General features: G+C 40.6%; 1 protein-coding gene across 3 annotated transcripts in view; it reads left to right on the forward strand.

Moving 5' to 3' along the window:
- SYNRG (synergin gamma) overlaps positions 1–22757 on the forward strand; it is a 102336-nt gene that overhangs the window by 55669 nt on the left and 23910 nt on the right. For all 3 annotated transcript variants that reach the window (XM_075264248.1, XM_075264249.1, XM_075264250.1), the window contains exons 13-14: positions 16242–16784; positions 22484–22641. In XM_075264248.1, coding sequence (XP_075120349.1) covers positions 16242–16784; positions 22484–22641 — 701 coding nt within the window. The remainder of the gene's footprint in view (positions 1–16241; positions 16785–22483; positions 22642–22757) is intronic.

A 22757-nucleotide genomic window follows, 5' to 3' on the forward strand; every position in this document is an offset into this window, starting at 1 on the left:
GGGGGGGGTGCTGTATTTTTGCAACATGGGGCTTTAGCTTAAGGGAGCCTTCACACGATGTAACGCTCTTCTCATTTTGTCCATTTTACACATGTAAAAATGCACGTGTAAAATATAGTTGGCCATTGAGTTCAATGGCTTTTTTTTTTTAGCGTAATTTGGCGGGCGCAAAAATATGCGCATTAAAAAATTTTTTTTTAAAAAAAGCCATTGAACTCAATGGCTAACTACATTTTACACGTGTATTTTTGCACACAAAAACCACGTGTATTTTTAACCACAAAAAAAGCCATCCAGGTAGACAGGGTGCTGCTCTCTTGCCAACCTTCCATAAACTCGTGGGGTAGGTGGGTGATGGTAAGTTCCCAGGCTGTAACAGAGTCACACGTGTCCACAGTAAAAGAAATATCAGTCAGCTGTAGGCATCTTCACACATCAGCAATAGACGCCAAAAATCATCTCCTTGAAAGATGTCCGCACTTCCATGCAGGTATCTCCTCCATGCTTTGTCTGCCTCATGGTGACCATGCTGTCCTTAGCTCCTGGGGGGATGGTAACAATGACACAGGAAATCCAGCTGATCAGGTCTTGAGTCTTGTCCATGCTTTAACAATAGAAACAAAAGGAAAACAAAATATACTCCACAGGGTCTTCCATTCGATTTATAGTTGTTAATTCATAGTGCTAGGTTGCTTGAGTAGAGGATTCTTGAAGATGCATACAAAAAGAGTGAAAAGGAAAGATAAAGGTTGCTCTCAGCTTGGAGCTCTGTATTGAGGCAGCCACTCAATGCGGCGCCATCTTGGGGAAAAAAAAATACTCTTAGCCTTTAATAGGAAACTGTAATTAGCTGACCTGAGAGCAGTGACTCATCGCTAGTGACCTTTTATTGTAGCGCAGTATCAGGACTATTGTGTGTGTGCCAGCAGAGTAAATAAAAAACCCGTCCAACCTATGGAAGACTGATAAGTATGATGGGAAGGGGGGAGGGGGTGGAAGATGGTTTTCATTAGTTGGAAAGGGCTAATAGTGGACGGGATAGCTAGGGGGAGGAGATAGTGAAAGGTGAGTAGTGTAAGTCAACCTACAAGTACCATGATGCATTAGCTAAGATAGCCACGAAGTTTGGGCACACTATAGGGCGCAGATGTGAAAGAGTGCTATGTGGCTTTTGAATTGCAGATTGATATTTAGTATCAGGACACCATGTCATGCTAGTAGAGCTCTGTGGTGCCAATAAAGCAGAATTCCCTTGGGAATGACCGCATTAGTTTTCCCTGATGTGAATGCACTGGGAATGGTGAAAAGTGAATATGTAAGCTGTATGGAGTAAATTGAGATACATCACATTCCCTACTATTTGGGAGGGGGTCACCTGGTTTCTTTTCCCTTCATAAGCTCTAAAACTGGAGCATGCCCTGATAATTGTGCACACAGCTTATACATCTCCTTCCTTAGGTAAGGCCCCACAGGATATCCCACAGCAGAAAACCGCAGCGGCAACACATCGCGGTTCTTCCCGCAGCACTTTAGACAGAAAGTTCAAGGAGTTTTTTCTTCTGCGGACTTTGTTACAATTATACCTATGGGGAAACCGCTGGCGTTTCCGTAGGTATAACTGACATACTGCGATTTTCCAAAACTGTGCCGATTTTAGAAATCTCGGTGTGTCTGCACAGCAGTTTCTAAAACAAATTGGGCATGGGATTCGCCAGAATCCCATCCACTTTGCCCTTACTGTAAAACGCTGCAATTTGTTTCCGCAGTAGAATTGCGGCATTTCAGTGCCAGGGGGCCCCAGCCTTATGTAGTTCTTTCCTGTCGCAGCCGGTTTTATCTTAAAGGGAGTTTATCTCTACCTCCAGCTCCTTTAAACTGCTCCTATAGTGCTGTAGATGCTGTTGGCAGAATAAAAATGCCTTTCGTATGTTTCAGAGCCCCAGGGATGAGAAGAAAAAGCACATTTATTCAAATTAGGATCTTGGAGCACAAGGGGAGTTTCCTGCTATTACTGAGCACTGCTGCATCAACACTAAACACATGCATCCCGCATCCAGCTCATCCCCCTGGGCAGTGGGCAACACACAATAGTTTTTACATCACCTCCTAATGAGAGGTGTAACTTGTTCCCCCTTCCCATCATTTAGGTGGTTTAGGACTACATCTGACTTTTTAAATCACTGTGTGGGTTAACTAATAGTATTTTTTTTATTGTATAGTTTTTTATATTTACATTTTTTGTGCATTTTTTTTTTTCTCCGTTTACAATAAAGTCTATGGAGAGGGGAGGAATAAGAGAGACAAAGTTATGAGCCAATCGTCAGCATTAAATGAGTCAATTTTGTAAGCAGATGGCTGAATAGTAATGTGAAAGAAAAATTGTCACTCTATAGTTCAGAGTGCTCTCCTCTTTCCTCTTCCTCTATTTTCCCTCTCCATAGACTTCTATTGTATAGATTTGATCAGTGGTATATGTATGGGATTAAATACTAGAGCGAAAATGTGAGTTTACTGGTGGTATCTGTACAATCTTCTGCACATATTGCTGAGTGGTTAGGGTCCCCTCATATTGCTTCTAGGGGAGTCAGACTGTCATTATGTAAAGGCTCCGCATGTCAGGTCAACAGCAGTAGAGGTATTGCTCACCACGTGGACTCTATGCTTTATTCAAAGCCAGTGACACCAGTGCAAACAAAGGTGACTATGGCTGGTTGTCAGTGGCAGAACACGTAATGGTTGCTATGACCACAAGTTTTATTATGCTAATTACTTTTAATGGTCTAGGCCAGTGGTTCTTACCCTTGTTTGAGGTACAAAACCCACCAGTTTCATATTCGCATTCACCGAACCCTTCTTTAGTGATAAAAAAAAACCCACATACCTATGTCTTGAATTTGATTTGTTTGTTTTGTTTCTTTTTTGTTTTTTTACTGGTACACAAAATGAACCATGCATAGGGCCTAGGGTTCGATCGAACCCCGGTTAAGACCCACTGGTCTAGGCAAAGATAGGGGTGTGTGATAAAAGTTGGCAATTTTGGATAGTGGACAAAATTGTGGGAGCTGCTTGTGCTTGACAGTGGATCAGTTATCTACTGATGGTCTTTCCGGGCATCTGGAGCCTGTTCGCTTTGTATGTGTCCTCCATGTAACCACTGTTCTCTAAACTTCCTAAATGCTATGCCAGAAGGGCCTAGATGGTGGGAGTTCGTGGAAACATGGTTGTGGAGTCAGTAAGTCAAACCACCATCTCTGACTTTTCTGTTTTGCCACAGCCTGTCGCAAGCCCCTGCTTATATTCTGATTCCTCCCCACTGACCATAGCTGTCAGCCTTTTATAAAGGAGTGAAGCTCTAACTAAAAATAATCAATTAGACTAGCTTTTTAATTAAATATACAAAATATTATTATTATATAATTTTATTTTGAAGTTGGAGTCAGTAACTTTTTCCTCTGACTCAATCCAAAATTGGTCCTGATGGAAAGGATGATCCTGCTTCGCTGTCCAACAACGCACTCTAAGGCTGAGGCCACACAGGAAAGGCAGCAATTTTTCTTTGCAGGTTTTGCTGTGATTTTCTGAGCCAAAGTCAAGAATGGCTACAAAAGGAATGGCAAATATATCAAATTACTTATATCCACTCTTGTTTTGGCTTAAAAAATGCAGCAAACACTGCAACAAAAAAAGTTGAATTTTCGCAACATGGGGCCTGAAATGAAGCCTGTCACCTACACAAAATGGCTGAGTGCGACATAGAGGAATGCTTGCAGTCCTCTGTCACGAAGAGGTCACCTCTAAGAACTGCCGTTGTTGTTGTTATTATTATTACTAGGCAGTGGGAGAAGCATTTTTGTGCCAAGACCTAAAATGTCTAAACAGACCACACCTATAATCCTTCATATATCTGTCTGAGACATGACTGCATGCCAAGTTTTATAACCGTGTGGATGGGTTCTCCCATCTCAGTCTCTTTCCAGGATGCAGGCAGTCTTTTCATCTCACTTCCTGTATTTCTTCTCCCTCCCCCTCTCTCTTGCTAAATGGGCTGGAGAAGTCTTTCAATACTTATACAGATGAGATAATATACAGATTCTTGTACAGAAAAGACTGTTAATTGTGTGTTTACATAGACTTTATCAGCAAAACTGTAAACACCTGAACAGATTGTCCTGCCTATGTGAGGTCACTTGTCCAATCTCCTTGGTCTGTGGTTATAACAACACAGTGTAAACAATGGGAGGAATAAGATCACATAGCAGGAGAACAAAGCAGAATTTCTAAAGCAATATATTTAGAAAAAGTCTTCAATTTACATAAGCTACCAGTATAGATGGGATCCTTGAGATGGGACAATCCCTTTTAAGCTTTTTTTTTTTTTTTTAAGTTATTTTTGTTGGTCGAGTGTTTCTAACGCTGGGTTCACACCAGCGTTCGGCACTCTGTTCTCAGGTTTCCGTCTTCTGCATGCAGAAGACGGAAACCTGTGATGCTGAGTCTGGCCGTGAACGCCGGTGAGCATTTTATGCTCTCCGCGACAAAACCGTTTTTTTTTTTTTTTTAAACGGACAGAGTACTGCATGTCCGACTCTGTCCGTTTTAAAGAAAAAAAAAAAAAAAAGGCTTCACCGAGGAGGGCATAAAACGCTCACCGGCGCTCATGGCCGGACACTTTTCAAACCCATTCAAATGCCGGCAGGTTTCCGTCTCCTGCCCTGTTTTGCGCAGGAGACGGAAACCTGCAGAACGGACTCCCGGGCGCAGATGTGAACGAGCCCTTATTTGTGGAAAATGTTTGTCCTCTTCCTGCCTACTAAACTTCTCAATTCACTTCCAGACTTAGTCTTGTAAGGTTTTCTTTGTTTTTATTTGTATTTTTGTTTGTATTTATTTATTGATTTTTTTATTTATGTATTTTTTTAACATTTCCTTACAAACAATACAGCACATCAAGTAATACCTAAGAATACATAAATTTACACAAATTATGATGTGTGCATAGCAAGGGTCTACAGATATGACTACCAGGTGGCTCCATATCCTCCAGTTGAGCGGCTTTCACATGAAATGTTGCATCCCAAGTACCTATGTGTTTTCTGAGTAGGATGACTTATTCCATGTTAATGGTTGGTGGGTTGGTTTAGTGAGATTCAGCATCTTGCAAATATAGTACAACACATCCTGTTAAGTAAATTGCACAATACAACATGTACAATGGCAATAATTCCAGATTGGCCTCCTCAAGCTCAGACACCCTCCCCTCTCCAAAGATTGTTACCTGATTTGATTTACCTGTGAGCTCTAGCCCATATACAAAGATTGGTTTAAGCTGAGTTGAACAGTTTAGCAAGCAGAAGAAGAGGAGGTAGACGCACCTAAGATATATTAAATAAGATGCATAATAAATGTTCTCCTTCACCTGTTTTTATTGATTTACAAAAGAAATTTGAAACGCTACTCTTAGGATCCTTGCTGACATCAGCCGTAATAGTAAGGGGATATTGGTGCTTTTAAATTTGTCGCTCCTCCTAAGAAGCAGGGCAGGTGTCATAACTAGAGATGAGCGAGTACTGTTTGGATCAGCCGATCCGAACAGCACGCTCCATAGAAATGAATGGATGCACTTCCGCTTTGACGGCGGCCGTCCACTTAACTCCCCGCGTGCCGGCTACGTCCATTCATTTCTATGCGAGCGTGCTGTTTGGATCGGCTGATCCGAACAGTACTCGCTCATCTCTAGTCATAACCTTTCCTCTCTTCTAAATGCAGGCATTAACCTTTTGATACCCCAGTCCAGTAGAATGCCCTTTCCCAAAACTGCAGCAAAAAACTTTGCATTTTACAGTACCTGCAAAGTGAATGGGATTCTGGCTAATCCTATCCACATATTGCAGAAAAGAATCTACAGCAGAAATGCTGAGATTTCAAAAACCATTAGCTTTCTCTATTCTACCAAGTACAACTTCAACACTTTTCACAGTTCTTTCTCTAATGCTCCATGCTAACGAACCTGTGCTTTCTCTAAGGTGTATTTTGTAATGGCTAGCATACCGACCCATAATTTTTTATTTTTTATTTTTTTTAATGGCACAATATACATACCTTTTATATTATCACGGAGCCATAATCTTGGGCAAAACTGGTCTTATTCCTGTACGTTTGAGGCTTGGGCTCACTATACTTGCCTTTTTCCCATGTACTATGATGCCCACATTTGTGTGTATGTAGCCAAACGATGTGATAAGGGAGGAGCAGAGCCAAGAGAGCTGACACTGATGGGAACTGCATTACGGAAGCAGCAGTACAACATCTATGTCAACGATTTGCTTAGTCAGCAAAATGTTAAAAATCGAAAGATCCAGTTAGATGAACTAACAATAGAACGGGAAAAAAATCTTAAGCGCAAAGATGTCCGTAATCTTTAACAAAGATGACAGTTAGAACTTTTATATAAAACTCTCTAAATCAATGGTAAACGTCAACAATGGCTAGGTGTAAAAATTCTATCCAGCTTATGATTGTTTAAAAGTTGGCGGTTTTCCATGTACATTTTTAATATGCAGTATTTGTAATATTTGCAGTGTTCTGCTATACTTGCATTCATAATTGGTGAGAGATTTCCTTCCAACAATCTAGAAAAGATAAACGAGAAGCTTTGCCCCATTCGAGTACATGAGGCTGAAATGTGGACGTGACGTGACATTCAGTATTGCAGCAAAGAACTGGGGATTCGTTTTGCCAATAACAGTGGGTCAGGTATTCACTAGTTAATGAACGTTTGATCCACCAGAAACAGTTTGCCTACGGTTTCAAGCCAAAAGTCCTACCACTGGCATAAAAATAAGCTGCCCAGAGCTAAAGAGGCATGTAAATGGTGAATTGTATGCCATCTGTGTATGCACTGTAACCCCATGTTTGCCTTTTGAAGTTTCTCCTCTATTTTTATTTTTTAAATCCTGGTCTTTCGTGTGTGTTTTGTGGGATTTTTTTTGTTTTTGTTTTGATTTTTTTTTTGTTGCTTGTTTGGTTGTTATTCATTTATTAATTTTGTTTATGGTGCATTTGCCCATACATTGTGAACTTTATTTTTTTTTTTTCTTTTCCCTTTCTATTTGTTTAGCGGCGTTTTGGAATTCTCATGGATTATGAATGGTTAAACTATGAATTGCCATGACTTGTATATTTCTTGCCCTGTAGTGAACTCTGTTTCATGGGCTGTTTATTGGTGGAAATGCCATTGCTTTGTATTGTATTTATGTATTTAAATAATGTCCTGTGTTTTCTTCTGTTAGAGGGGCTAAACTGTTTTCCTTGTTCCTATACCACTAAAACGATGAGGGCATTAATGCACTTGTATTTATTTTTGAGGGAAGAGACTTTTGTACCCATGTGTAGCTCTCCTGAGTTTTTCAACCTTTCTGATATATCTATATTTATTACTGTTTCTGAAAAATAACACTGGTGAATTTTGTTCACTACAGTTGCTATTATCTGATAGTGTGGTATTGGAGGAGCTTTGGTTCCTCCATTGCATCCACTTCTGAATTCTGTTCTCTTGTGTGTATTTCTTTCTGGCTTATAAATAAATTGCTATAGATGTTATGCTACCTGGAGTCTTTTTATTCTTTCTGCGACTTTTAGACTGTGATCACATATTTCAGTCTGTTGCACTAAGATTTTTTGCAAAGCCACATGACTACAATGTGTGAACAGCCTGTTTATATAGGAAAAGCCATTACTGAGTCAATCATTGTGCCCTGTACCTTAATCCAAATGATACTAGCATGCAGTTAAACAATATGTCATGTGAAACCTATTTATCTGTCCCTAAGATAGATTGTCCATATCAGATGAGTGGCTGGTTTGACTATGGCCACCTTTATCATTTATGTTTAATCGATGTTAAAGATTTGCAGATGCAATAGAAAAAGGACAAGAACCATGTAAACGAATGAATGGTGCGAAGGCATGCAGGCCTCTCCTCTATAGAACAGGCTAACCAAGTACCCCACCTAACGCTTTGGAAAACAATACATAAACAGCCTAGTGAGTAGAACAAAGGGCCGAAAGGTCCAGGTTTATGGGATCTTAAAAAATGTCTTTTAATGAAAAACAGACAGAATGGAAACACAAACGGGACGACACATACGGGCGGGGGCAACAGGGGAAGGACCGTATGAACAGCCACCTCCTAAGAGGAAAGGGAAAGAAGGTATCTCTGAATCAGGAGAAGAAAGATTCCTCAGCAGCTTTCTGACACTCCACTCATGGCCACCAAAGGGTGTCAAATTTGAAAGGATGAGGGGAATCCTCCGCCCTTAGGGCCTCCATTCTCCCTATAAGGAGAAGCTCCTGTAGAAACCCAACCAGGGATTGGGCAGTAGAGCTCTGTAAAAAGCTGGGGAATGACTGTTCTAGCAGCTGTCAGAAAGTGCCACAGGAGATCCTTCTTAACCACAGAAATCCTTCTAGGAATAACTGAAAGAAGGTGCAATTGGGGAGTTACTGCGATGATATGACCACACACCTTAGTATATAGAGTGAACACAGCATTCACCTCCATCATTTAGCTGTTTGAAGGGGCTGTGTGTTCATCAGTGTATAGCAGCTGCGCTCTGTCCCATTCAAATAAATGGTAGGTGTAGTACCAAGCAGATCCACTATCGAGTGTACAGAAATGTGCCTAGTAATAAGAGGTTATAAATTTTTGCCCAGCTTCAGCCCCTTCAATCAGCTGATCAACTGGGGAGCCAAGACAGTCTCCTACAGATCTGCCATTGATGGTATATCCAAAGGACTGGTCATCTATTAAAGAGTCTTTTTTTTTTTTTTTTTTTTTTTTGTTGAATGTCATTTGAGATCTGGATGGAGAAATCTTGTTTTTGGTTTTTTTGGTTTTGGTTTTTTTTTAAATTCATTCTGTACCGATTCCCACAATATATTTAACTGAGGCTGCGGGGTCACAACAGCATTGGGTGACTGTTTGGGGATTTCCTCCCCCATTCTGCTTAAAATATACAGACAGAAAAATCCTACAAGCAGGACTTTTGTCTCAAACTTGGAGGACAATTACAGTCCGTGGGGTCCGTGGATAACCAGTCTTTAAGTAGATGGGTTTTCCATTTTTCGGGTCCCTAAGTCGAAGCAAAGAACGGAAATCCAAAGGCTAGTGTGACTCTAGCGTTAGTATTACCTTTATTTAGTTATTCCTTTCTATCTGAAAACTCAGGATCGTCTTCTACCCTTTTGGGTCATATGATCTCGGGATGACCACCTGATTATAACATGGCTTTCTCTTCTCTTAAGGCAGTCTCCATCTCTTAGGCAACAGACCTCTCTCTGATTCAGACAGTATGGATTGTACCACACTGGTTGTACATGGCGTGGACAATATCTGCTATCACTAGCTACTGCTGATGTGACAGATGTGTCCTATACCTATAATGGAGGAGCCTTTCTGACTGTATATTTTTGTTCTCTTTGATTGTTTGGGAAAGTATGTTAGGAAAAGGATAATTCTTCTGTTCCTCAGCAGCAGTGATGGTGCAATCCTATAGGTGCCCATGTTATGTTCTGCTGAGGCATCATGGGATTGATGCTACAGCACAGAGAGAAAAAAAAAATGTAAAAGTCAGGATGGAGTCAGTTCAGAAGTGTGGAGAAGCTGGATTGTAGGGATATGAGGTCAGTATACATGAAAGATGCCTGGAAAGTGACACACAAACAGGTGAGGGGTGCAGGGGTGGAGAACAAAAATAATTGCCTGGAGTGCTCTTGAAGTGGAACTTCCACTATTTCTACCAACTCCAGTTCTTAATATCTGTTAATAAGCACAGTTTCACTGAATTTGGCACACTTGCAATTTTGTCTTTAGCTCCCTCCTTTCCCGAGCAATCAGTGCTGTTAGTACTGAGCCTAAATAGCATATCAGCACCAAAACTGTCAGAGGATTCTGTGATGCAGGAGCAGACAAGGGGTGTGACTCTGAGCTCTGACACTGGCTGCCTCTGATTGAATCTCTGAATTGCACCTCCCTGCCTGACTCCTCCTGACATCAGAGATTAAATGGCACATCAGGCACCAAAACTACCTGCGCTTGTTGCTCAGGAACTATGAGGCCTAGAGAAAAAATTCCAACTGTGCATTTGTAGCAATGCCTATTAACAGATGCTAAGAACTTGAATTAGTGGAGCTGGTGAAAGATCCTCTTTGAAGTTAAGGCCCCACTGGACATCCCGCAGCAAATAAAGTACGGCAGGAACGCATCGCAGTTCTTTCTGTAGCACGTTAAACAGTCCACGGAGTCTTCTTCCACGGACTTTCTGTTGCAGTTATACCTATGGGAAAACCACCTGCGTTTCCATAGGTATAATTGACATGCTGCGATTTCCAAAACCACGTAGGATTTGGGAATCTCGGCATGTCCGCACAGTGGTTTTTACCACTGCGTGGAATTTGCTAGAATCCCATCCACTTTTTGCCTGTACTGTAAAATGCCACGATTTTTCCCTCTGGGCAAATTTGCGACGTTTCCATCCCGTGGGGCCCCGGCCTAAATCTGAAATCTCTGCTGAATGCACCTTGGTCTCCAATTGCTGAATTGAATAACAGATTACATTCTGTTCAAAACAGTTTACTGAGTGGAACACTGCTGCAGATGACAGGAAATGTTTAGATCATCCCAAACTTTTTTTAGTCCCTTCACTACTGTTCTGTACTCCTCATCTCTACTGTCCCACATGGTTCAGCTGCTGCCTCTGAATGAAGGTGATATTGAATCGAATCTTCTGTTTTTCTCCATTTTTATTAGATAAGAATACTGTTTATTCCTCTTGTACACACGACCGCTTCAAGACTTGCTATAACAGTGACAGTCTTTTGTGACAATCTTCTTGCTTGTATTTCAGCGTCCTTACATCCCAATAGTTTGGAACCTTAAAGAGGACCTTTCACGTCGCTAGGGCACATGCGGTGTAATACACTGCTAGAAAGCTGACAGTGCGCTGAACTCCGCGCACGATCGGCTTTTCCGTTCTGTGTCTCCGCCGAAGAACTATCTGTACCGTTACCGTAGCTCTTCAGTGTCAGAAGGGTGTTTCTGACAGTCTGTCAGGAACGCCCCTCCTCACAGTAGCGTCTATTGCGCTGTACTATGAGAGGGGGCGTTTCTTACCACACAGCCATGACGCTGAGCGGTGAGGAATGCCGTATCATCATCAGTACATGTCGCGTCATTGCTGGGCGGTAAAAAACGCCCCCTCTCACAGTACTGCGCAATCAACGCTACTGTGAGGGGCGTTCCTGACAGACTGTCAGAAACACCTTTCTGACACTGAAGAGCTACGGTAACGGCACAGTTCTTCAGCGGGGGCACGGAAAGGGAAAGCCGAATTCAGTGCACTGTTGGCTGTTAGCGCTGTATTACACTACATGTGCCCTGAGGATGTGAAAACTCCTCTTTTATTACACCTGTGTGCATGAACTCTGCACTTGGTTTCTTGTTTTGATTGTTGGTTGTTTGCTAAGTTATGTTAAATGACCTTATTTTGTCCCCTAATTAAAGGTAGATTTTATATAGTTGTTACTGTAAGGCAGGGGTAGGGAACCTTCGGCTCTCCAGCTGCTGTGAAACTACTACTCCCAACATGCTCCATTCACTTCCATGAGAGTTCCAAGAACAGCAGAGCGAGTATGCATGCTGGGAGTTGTAGTTTTGCAACAGCTGGAGAGCCGTACGTTCCCTACCCCTGCTGTAAGGTAATTGGTTCTGACAAGAAAGTACTGCCTTTAGGTTACATGCTGCAGAAAAGCTGTTTAATTTTGTTGTTGCAGATCCTGGGGCTAAATTCACTCATGGCTTTGACTTAAAAAAAAATAAAAAATAAAATAAAGCTTTTTGCAACATGGGTCTTTAGCATTAAAGAGGAGAACCCATTTACAGACATTTACCCACTATCCTCAGGGTTGCAAACAGCAGCCCCACAGAAGTGAATGGAGTGCTGGTCATGTGTGTCTGTAATGGGACATCCCCTTTTTAAAGAGAGATTCCCACAATAACAACTCACTGTAGTGTCTTCATCTGGGCCCCACATTATTTCCATTAATGGAGCTACCTGACGCTCCAATCCATATAAGACTATTGAAGATTGATTAGCGCTCAATTTCTCTTCAGCAGTCTGGAAGGCTTTTTATTCAAGCAAAGGTACCTGTGTTGGGACCCCAACGATCAGAAATGTCTCATACATTTTGCAATTTTAAGGGTACTATTGCAACTCTCATTACCCCATGCATTTCTTTTACTCACACTTTTGTTCCATTTTTGATTAGCAATGGTAATTTTTGTTGGTGTAGAAGAAACCACACATGCATTTATATGAATAAAAACGTTTACAAAGGGTAATGTTTGTCTTAACAGTTGTTAAGGATCATTGTCCTGTGTAAAGGTGATCTACTGGTGTTTAGTCACTTGTTATGGGCAGAGAATACATGTTCACCCAAAGTATTCATGACCTGATGTTTAGAGAGAGAGAGTGTGTGTGTATATAGAAGATACCTGTCACCACTGCCATCACAGATATGTGTTTATACAGCTGTGTTCCCATTCTACTTGTGAAAAGTAACATGAGAAAAATTTGCAGACTATACTAATCCATGTGTCCTACCTTAAGGTGTCTATAGCACACTATTGCACTGTTCTTTAGTACAGCCATTTTACATTTTCAGACTTAGTTTTGTTTCTTGCCAGAAAACTTTACTAACTAGGCTATCTGAATCTTTAGGACCTTGGCTACATAGAGACTCTTTGTAGCCCCAGAAACTGAAACCCACCACAGTGAGAAGTTGACTTAGACTTCAATTTATGCCAGTTTCCAGACAAAAATTATAATCTGTGCCAGAAGAAAATGTTAGGGCCATGGCCCTCTTGCCTACTTATTGTAATAAGAAAGGTTCATGCAGTCTTGTGGTCTGCAGCTGTCACTCAATAGTTAGAGAAGCACCCCCACAAAATTTCCTCTAGCTCATATATGATTGTAAATGGTAGTGAAGGTGATTTTCTTAGCAGCGGCTTCATGTAACTAGTAATAAGACTCCCTAAAAGACATAGCATCTTGTGTGTAGACAGCTGGTTAGTTGCTCTGCTGAGGACCAGAATGAAGTGGATAATATAGAACCAACAGTAAAAAGATTGAAATGTACAGGATATAAAACTATAGTGAATGCAAACATTGTTTTTGGAGATTTTCCTTAAAGGGATTTTCCGGTTTCTAAGATCATTAGGATAGGCCATCAATATTAGATTGTGGGAGTCCCACCACAGTTTTTATATCGAGTGAGGAGGTACATCAAAACCGGGGATCCCAGATGTTGGACCCCCAGAGATCTAATATTGATCCTTATGCTAAGAATAGGCAATCAATCTTAGAAACTAGATAACCACTTTAATACTTTCCTGAAGGTTGAATATGGCCTGTTGGGTCCTTAAATATGATTGGCATTCAGAAACCGTAGCCAACGGGTCTCTGCTGTATTTTACCCCAGAGACCTGACTGCAATGTCCACAATCTGTGCCTGCACGGATTATACCGCCTAACTTCTAACATACTTTACCAAAAATGTTTATTTGCCTATATCGCTGAGGCTCAGGCAAATTTTCAGACTTTCCGGTGACGTTTCATCTACCCATTTCAGTCACAGATACGACCTCCCTCATCATACTTGCCTGCATTCCTGTCTGGATCTTTATGGGCAGGAGAGATCACTTCCTTCTGGGGGTCAGACGGCTCCCCTTCTTGATGTCTGCTGTAATGTATCGTTGACAGAAACAGGAAAACGGAATGTCACCGTAAAATCTGAAAATATGCCTGGGGTGGTCACATGATTGTCTCAGTGATTATAGGCAAATATACATTTGCTTGATTTTCGATCTGGCTGTGGATTCTATGGCTGATTCAGTCTCAGAACCTCTGGCCTGAGACTTCTGCGGATTAGCCCTATTGTATTGAGGCTAATCAACAAGTAAACCCAGAGCGGAAAGCTGAAGCTCTGCTCTGACTTTATACTGCAAGTTACATAGGGCTGGAAGTTGGAGTCCAAGGTGGAAGACTGTCTGTCTCAAATTCCTATCTAAATTCTTTTGCGTTAGCGGTGCCTTAATATTGCATAAATTAATACAACTCAAAAGCAGACCAGGCAGAATTTGACCCAGATTTGTCACATGGTCCAAGCTACATTTGGGGCTTCTTTATGCCACTCCTTTGTCAATCCCTGAATCATGTGTCAATAAGTCACAAAGATCTAATCCTTTATCATGTAGAACTTCCTTAAAAGCATTGTCCAGATTATGGCTTTTATAGCCTGTGCTTGAAGTCTGAACTTCAGTACGGGAATTGGAAGCTGCCCCATACAACTAAATGGTGAGGCGGCAGGCTGTTGGCCACTCTGAATATTAGATATTTATGGGCCATCTTAAAGATAGGTCAATAAAAACCGATATTCTGCAATACTCCTTTTAAACAGTGTCTGAAAATTGTAGTCACAGTTCCTTAAGTGGTTTTTACACACGTTTTAAATATAACTCTGACTTGCAGTTTTGTCAAGATAAGTTTCTTATCCTCTCCAGGCTTTGCTCTGTGCTGTACATTACTTTCCCTAACTTCCACCCAGCTCTCCACACGGAAGATCTGTCAATCAATGTAGATTGGATTGTGCTGGCAGTAGTTAGGGGAGGTAATCTACAACGCAGAGCGAAGCCCAGAGAAGATAAAATATGCCCTGAAAGCCATTTGCAACTAATTTGCATGTGAATATGCAGTTTGCTTAAAGAGCTGCAATGCAGAATAATAGTCATATTTGCAAAGTGTGTCAGTATATCCAATGCATCCTGAAGCATTTCATTGTGAGCGTGTAGTTTCTACATCAGGTTATAACTAGATAAATGTCCAAATGTGAAAATCTGCAAAACCATATATGAGAGCAGAGCTACAAACAAATTCTAAAAGCAAATACTTACTTTAAAGGGGTTATCCAGTTTTATTAAAAAATAAAAATAAAAAATGGGCCAAGTAACAGGATGCATCAATAAAAATACACACACACACACACACACACGTTCAGCCAGCAAATGAAACGTCACAATAGAATGTGACCACCTTGCTCCTTTAAAGAGGACCTTTCAATGTCTCTGGTACTTGCGGGTTTTATACACCACTGGAAAGCTGAATTCATAGTAGCTTGCACACCCAGGGGGCTGGAGATATTGGTACTGTTACAGTGCAGCATTTCTGATGGGTGGTAAGGAACGCTCCCTCTGCCCCACACTGCCTGCTTGAAATGTGAAAGGTCATATTTAAGCCATTCATTATTTGCCTGGTCAGGTATGAGGAGGAGAGCAATGCAACACTTGCTGAAAAAGTGAGATACAAAACAGACCCTGTAGCAGAGAAGGGTACACAGAGTTAGAACAGGCAGATTAATAGAAAATGTAGTTTGTCCACAGAGTCATTTCATGTAAATTACAGTGATACAAGGAGCAGCAAGTAAAATAAAGCCAAGCAAAGGGTGCACGAGGGATTTTTAGCACTGCTGTGGATGTATTTGCACTGAATTTTTGGAAGCTGGATAACCCCTTTAGACCGGGGCCCCACGGGACACAAATGCAGCACTTTGCCCATGGCAGAAACACTGCAGGAAAAATTGCGGCGTTTTACATTCAGGGCAAAGTGGATGGGATTCTAGCGAGTCGCATGCCCACTTTGCAGTAAAAATCGCTATGTGGATACACCGCGATTTCCAAAACCGGTTTTCGAAATTGCAGCATGTCAAATAAACCTACATAAATGCCAGCAAACTTTGTCTAAAGCGTTGCGGGAAGAACCACGATGCGTTGCTGCCGCGGTTTTCCCTGCAGCGCTTTTTTGCTGCAGGATGTCCTGTAGGGCCTTAGCCTTAAGGTTATTAGTATATTTAGGCTATGTATAAACTGTAAATTGGTATATAAAGGTGAGTTTGCTTTATAAAATTTTTATTATTCCAAGATCCATTCAGTCCTCTCATCTGTAATAGAAACTGCTATTTTATAACTTTAAATTCTGTGTACTTTTAAGTGTCCACATAATAAGTATTGGAAGGCATATGCAAATATGTATGTTACTGTGGTGTTTCTATCACTACAGGGTAATGCTTTTTTATATGTATATATTATCAGTATTCTACATATTGGTTGTTCTTTGTCATTTTGCATGTAGATGATTTTAAAGGCTCCAATGACAACAATTGCTCCCTACTAAGCAGTTTGACAATTTCTGACTGGTCAGAGAAGGACAACGTACACGCTACCAAAAAACAGCCTGACTTTTTTTTCAGCCCTGGTCACGGTACAGGCTCTTCTACAGCTTTGTTTGCAAAAAAGGAAACCTCCTTTGGAAGCACTGAAAATCTCACTCTGACAACCATATCAAAAGTAACCACCTTTTCTAGTGATATCCAAGTTTCCGAAGATGGCTTACATGATGTTGAAAACTCCCATGGGCATACAGAAAAGGTTAATGACGACACACTGAGAAATCTCAATATGTCTTCAGTTGCATTAGGACATAATGCCGACACCATTACCACTTCAGAGCCTACTGTTCCGCCACAGCTTCGAAATGATGATTTTGGGGAATTCCAAAGTGAAAAACCAAAAATAAGTAAATTTGACTTTCTTTTGGCCACCTCTCAAGGAAAAATGAAATCAAGTGAAGAAATGATTAAGACAGAGCTTGAAACTTTGGATCTTTGTGCTCAAGGTACGTGAGATTCATACTTGTTTGTGTTTTATATGAATGTCTACTGTTTGGACATGAGTATTTAGGTTCTGCACCATATTATATGTAAAATTGGATATCATTTCATATAAGTAGTAACTAGAATTCTATATGCAGCTTTTAGTATGAAATAAGGTAAGCTCAGGATCTGTGTTGGACCAGAGGTTTTCTGAAATCCTAAAAATGTGACCAGAGGGATGTAATGGTATAAAAGGACCTGTACTGTCCCTCCAGTCCAGCGATTCCCAGCACTTCTGTGATGACATCCCTGTGTCCGTGTGAACACTGCTGCCAGCCTGCCAGTGGTGTATGGCACAAGACTGCTGATGCCATTATTTGTAGTGGTTACATGGCTAGACTTCATTGCTGCTGCAAGACAAACTATGACTGCGGACCATCAGAGCATCTATGTTGGAGTACTGTGGGATATAACAGATAACATTAATTTCTTTCATTATGTAAATGCAATTTCATCCCTCTTTGAAGACTAACTCTACATGGTAGGTACTTGGAGTAATTATGTTATACATAATGTGTAAACTATGTTTTTGCTAGCTTTCCTCAAGTGTCCCGGGTCCTGAACCTTTCTAATGTATCTTCGGCTCCTGACAGAAATCACTAATTTGAATTTAATTCTATATATTAAGGCATTTGAGCAATAAGATTGTGATTACTTGCAGAATATCCTTATAAAATTTTAGCTTTTCTGGTAATATTTACAAAGCTATATCTGCATTATATGCGGTTTCTTCTAGTAAGGTATTATCCTCAGGAGTCTTGCTTCATCATCTCATTATTAAAACTGCGCTGGACAAGGATGTCCCTTATCCCCTTTAATTTTTGCTCTTGCTATGGATCCCTTAGTTAGGAGCATAAGAGTTACACTCTAGGTATTAAATTAGATCCCATAAATCACAATTTAGGCCTTTTTTTCAGAGGATATTCTGCTGGTTCTTTCTAATCCAAGGAAGTCTCTTCTTTTAAACATTTACTTCAGTTGGGTGGAAAGGCTCTGAATATGGGACTTCTTGATATCTAAAGACTGATCTACCCCAGTGACAGATCGAACAGTAAATTAGGAATGAGGTAGATACTTTGTGGCAGGAGGTTGTTTTCAAAATAAAGTTCATTACATTTTGATCCAGAATCACATAATCTATTAAGTTGTCTGAAAAGTGACCATTTAACATTTCATATTTCAGTCTTCCAACTAATTATTATATCATTTTGACCAAGTTTAACCCCTTCCAGCTCTGCATTGTACTATTATGTCTGATGAGCATATTTTTAGCGCTCAGTGCCGTAATAGTACAGAGCTGTAATCCCCTGGGCACAGGAGCTATGTTTGTGGCATTCCTTCCTGCTCTTGGCTGTGGATCAGTGAACATGGATTCAGGGGTTCCAAGGCAAGATCTTATATACCCCCTCCCCCCCCCCCCCCCCCCCCCTAAGATTGTGGGTTCCAAGGGGTTGGCATGACTGCCAGGAGGTCACGAACTCCAGACTGCCTATGCATTGTTGCCATAGGAACTAATGTGCAATATTCAATAATACTATGAATTGCAGGATATTGCACTGGGAATCTGAGATCCCAGCTTCAAGTCCCCTTGTAAAAAAAAGTGAAAAAACAAAAAACATACAAGTAAGCGTATTTTGGTCACTTTGCTTCCACATAAAATTAACAATAAAAAGTGATCAAAAAGTTATTCATACCAAATATGGACACCAATTAAAACTACAACACAGTAAAAAAAAAGTGTTATAGGTGTCAGATTACGGTGACCCCAGGAAATTCATTCATTTTCAAAAAGTGATGTTTTATTTGTGAAAAGTGGTAAAACGCAATAAAAACCAATATAAATCTGGTATTGTTGTAATCATAATGACCCGTAGGGCAAAGTCGCCATGTCCTTTTTAATGCAGCATGAACACTGTAAAAACAAAATGCAAAAAATTGATAGAATTGTGTTGGACCCCCAAAAGCAAATGAAAGCTAATCAAAGTTTTATGTACCCCAAAATGATGGAATATGAAAGTACAATTCTTCACGCAAAGAATAAGCCCTCACATAGCTATAGTGACAGGAAAATAAAAAATAAAAGTCATGAATTTTGGAAGACTGGGAGGGCAAATATGAAAAAAAACAAAAACTCACCCAGCATTAACGTACAAACTACCCTGCATCCTTAAAGGTGTATTCCCATGTACATAATCATATCTATATTTGTAGATAATTAAAAGATAAACATTTTTGCAAATATAAGTAATTAAAAATTCTGCAAAGTTTTAAAGATTTTCTCTAACTTTCTTAGTGGTGACAGTCTGTTGTCTTGATTGGTTGCCATGGATACGACCACTAATGCAGAGACTTTCTATGGTCTGGGACTTGTCAGGAACCCAGCTATGACTTTCTTATTGTACCCGGGTTATCAGGCAGGGACACTACATGTATGAGAAGATATCCCGGCCACAATAAAGAAATCATGGCTGATTTTCTGACCTTAGAAAGTTCCTGCATTCATGGTATCTAATGGCAACCGATCAAGACCACAAGACTGTGACCACAAGATATGTAGAGAAAATCTTTAAAACTGCAAAATGTTTAATTACTTATATTTGCAAAAATGTATTACTTTTAATTATCTACAAATTAAAAAATAATTATGTACCGTATATACTCGAGTATAAGCCGACCCGAATATAAGCCGACCCCCCTAATTTTACCACAAAAAACTGGGAAAACTTATTGACTCGAGTATAAGCCTAGGGGGGAAATGCAGCAGCTGCTGGAAAATTTTAAAAATTAAAATGGCCGAGTTCTTGGGTGCAGTAGGTGCTGGGGAAGGGGAGGGGGTGTTTTGGTTGTCTGTCTGCCCCTTCCCTGAGCTTGAGGACTGGGTTTTTTACCCCCACTTGGAATTCAGCCTGGCTGAATATAGGGTATCTGCAATGCTCCTATTAACCCCTTCCTGACGGAATAGGAGCACTGCAGATCCCCTATATTCAGTAGACTGGGCACTTTCAGACACAGAGATATCTAATGTGTATGTGTGTCACAGTCATTTTCTACTTTGAGGGCAGGTTCACACTAGCGCCCAATCTCTGTTATGCATAACGGTTTCGCCATGGGCAGTAGAAGACACTCACCAACAGACACTGAATGTCGGTTTCTGTCCTCTCCCGACAGAAAACGGAAACCTGCATAACTGAGATCAGGTGCTGGTGTGAACCCGCCTTTATATGAATTATAGGGAAAGGAGTGATTTAGAACTTTTATTTATTTAATTTTTTATTATATATATATATATATATATATATATATATATATATATATATATATAATTTATTTTTTATTTTTATTTTTTTTTACAATTTTTTTAGCCCCCCTTGGGGGATTTGAACCTGCAGTCATTTGATTGCAAGTCCCATAGACGGCAATACAAGTGTATTGCCGTCTATGGGAGATTCTCTACATTACTATTACGGCTGATCATAGACCAGCCGTAATAGTAATATAGCATTGACAGGCCTGGGAGCCTTCATTAGGCTCCCGGCTGTCGTGGGAACAGGTCGGTTACTGCGAGCTCGCTGCGCAGGAGCCGGCCTGCATCTTTAAAGGTATGGGGCAGGCCTAAGGGGGGAGGACATCTCCGGAGGGCACCTCCGCTGTAACGCTTACAGCAGAGATGCCACAGCTTATGCCTACAATCAGAGATCGCAGGCATAAGCTTCAGCATCTCTGTTGTAAGCATTACAGCGGAGGTGCCGGTTTCTATGGCGACCGCTCTGCAGAGCGGCGCCATTACATTTACAGACCCGGCATCCGGACGGGGCGGGTGCCGGGGCTCAAAGCATCGCCGCGCTCCTACTAGGAGCGCGACGATGCTGTACATTAAGAGCTGCAGAAGTACTTACGGTACTTCTGCTAGCAGGCCAGGAAGCAGACACACGCCGGGTGCGGGCCTGAGCTTACGTGGCCACGTCACCCGGCGTGTGATGGAGTGGGGGGGGGGGGGGGGGCGGGGTCTGCTATCCTGGCCTGCTAGCAGAAAATTACCGTAATGACCCGAATATAAGCCGAGGAGCACTTTTTAAGCACAAAAACTGTGCTGAAAAAATCGGCTTATACTCGAGTACCAAGCCCTAGCTTAAAGGGGTTTTCTGGCCCCAAATGGAGTTTTCATATTAATGACCAATCCTCAGGATAGGTCATCAGTATGTGATCTGTGGGGGTTTAATACCAGGACCCCACACAGATAAGCTCTTCTAGGCACTGGAACCTGGCACAGTAGATGGGAGCTTGCACAGGTTTCTTTTCTTTCAGTAATAACAGCTCTGCAATTTGCCGCACCACTTTATTATTACTTTATTACTTAAATAGGAGCAGCCTCTGTGCATACTTCATGTCCACTACCCCAATATGCAGTGCCTGGAGACTTCCAGAACCACTATGGGGTTTGGGTCATCAATATGAAAACTCTATTTGAGGTTTTTGTTTTTTTTTGTTTGGTTTTTTTTTAAAAAAATGAAAACTTTAAATCTTAATGCTTGGAAACAAAGGACATTTTGAAGTATATTTATGATCTTAAATTTTCTGTCATTGAAAGAACTCAACATCCCTTACAAGCTTTATTTTTGTTTTGTTTGTTTTTAGGAATACCTACATAATAGACATGCTCTGAATAATATACAACCACCAAACATAAATGTTTTCTCCTCTCTAAGATAAATTGTGCTTCACCTCGGCTCATTGAGATATCCAAAGTATATTATGTGCTGATAGACTGTGGCTCATGCGCTACTGTCCTAAACAATCTTTGTTGTATTTGTTTGTTGTTGTAATGCTTGTTGACTCATTTTCGTTGGAATATAGACTAGTGACAATCCATAATTGCCAACAGGAGTAAGGAATATGCAAATAAGAACTCATTGGTGAAAAAAGGAACTTGAGAGGTCTAGATGTAGGTTAGGAGTAATGCTTCTCATTAGGGAGAGACAGTACAGAGATTTATTAGACCATGCATGTCTGCTCTGAATTCTGGGTAATGAATATGCAAATTTGACCTTATTGGTGGAAAAGAGGAACTTGCGCGTTGAGCATAACCCATGTTATGCATAACCCATGTTTACATAGCCAGCAGTACCCAGGTCTTCACTGATAAAAGGCAACAACCTCAAAACAGCTTCCGTGGATGGAGGACATGGTACTGACATTTGGAGAAGTCACTCTGGCTTTGCTACTATTTCTAGGTTAAAAAATAAATAAATTTATTAATGTATGGGGAGCTACCTTCCAAAAGGTGGTGTTAGGAGCAAGTTCCTCTTTTACCCCAATGAGATCTTATTTGCTTTTTCCTTACCCAGAATGTTTAGCAGGGCATTCCTGTATCATAAATCCCTATACTGTCTCTCCCTAATGAGACACATTACCCTTTCTATCACCAGGAGTAAAATTGTGAAATATTGGAAGATTCCCTCTACACTTCTTAGAGTAATAATAATTAATATCAATAATAAATAAAAATAGCTTACATGAAAGAACTATTCCCTTATTTAAATAATTAATATGAAAATGGTCTAAATGGTAAAATTCAATTGATTGCTCATAAGAGGATATCTTGTTTATGACCACAAAATCTCCCCATTTGGTTGTTAAATTGTTCTGCTATACATCTTTACAGGATCTCATAAGAGGAGCCATAGCCTGGGAGATAAAGAAATAAATCGAATCCCCCCTGCTATAGATCAACCTTTCAGAGACCGTTCTCACACAGTTACTGAGAAATCTACTTTACCTGTTATCAGAGACAAGTACAAAGACCTTACTGGAGAAGTAGAGGTAAAAATTATAAGCATTTAAATCATTCACAGAACATATATATATAATTTTTTTTTTAAAAAAAACAATCTCTATACACTAGTGCATCTCAATAAATTAGAATATCATCAAAAAGT

This window comes from Leptodactylus fuscus, chromosome 2 (genome assembly GCF_031893055.1).
Source record: "Leptodactylus fuscus isolate aLepFus1 chromosome 2, aLepFus1.hap2, whole genome shotgun sequence".
Classification (NCBI taxonomy): domain Eukaryota; kingdom Metazoa; phylum Chordata; class Amphibia; order Anura; family Leptodactylidae; genus Leptodactylus; species Leptodactylus fuscus.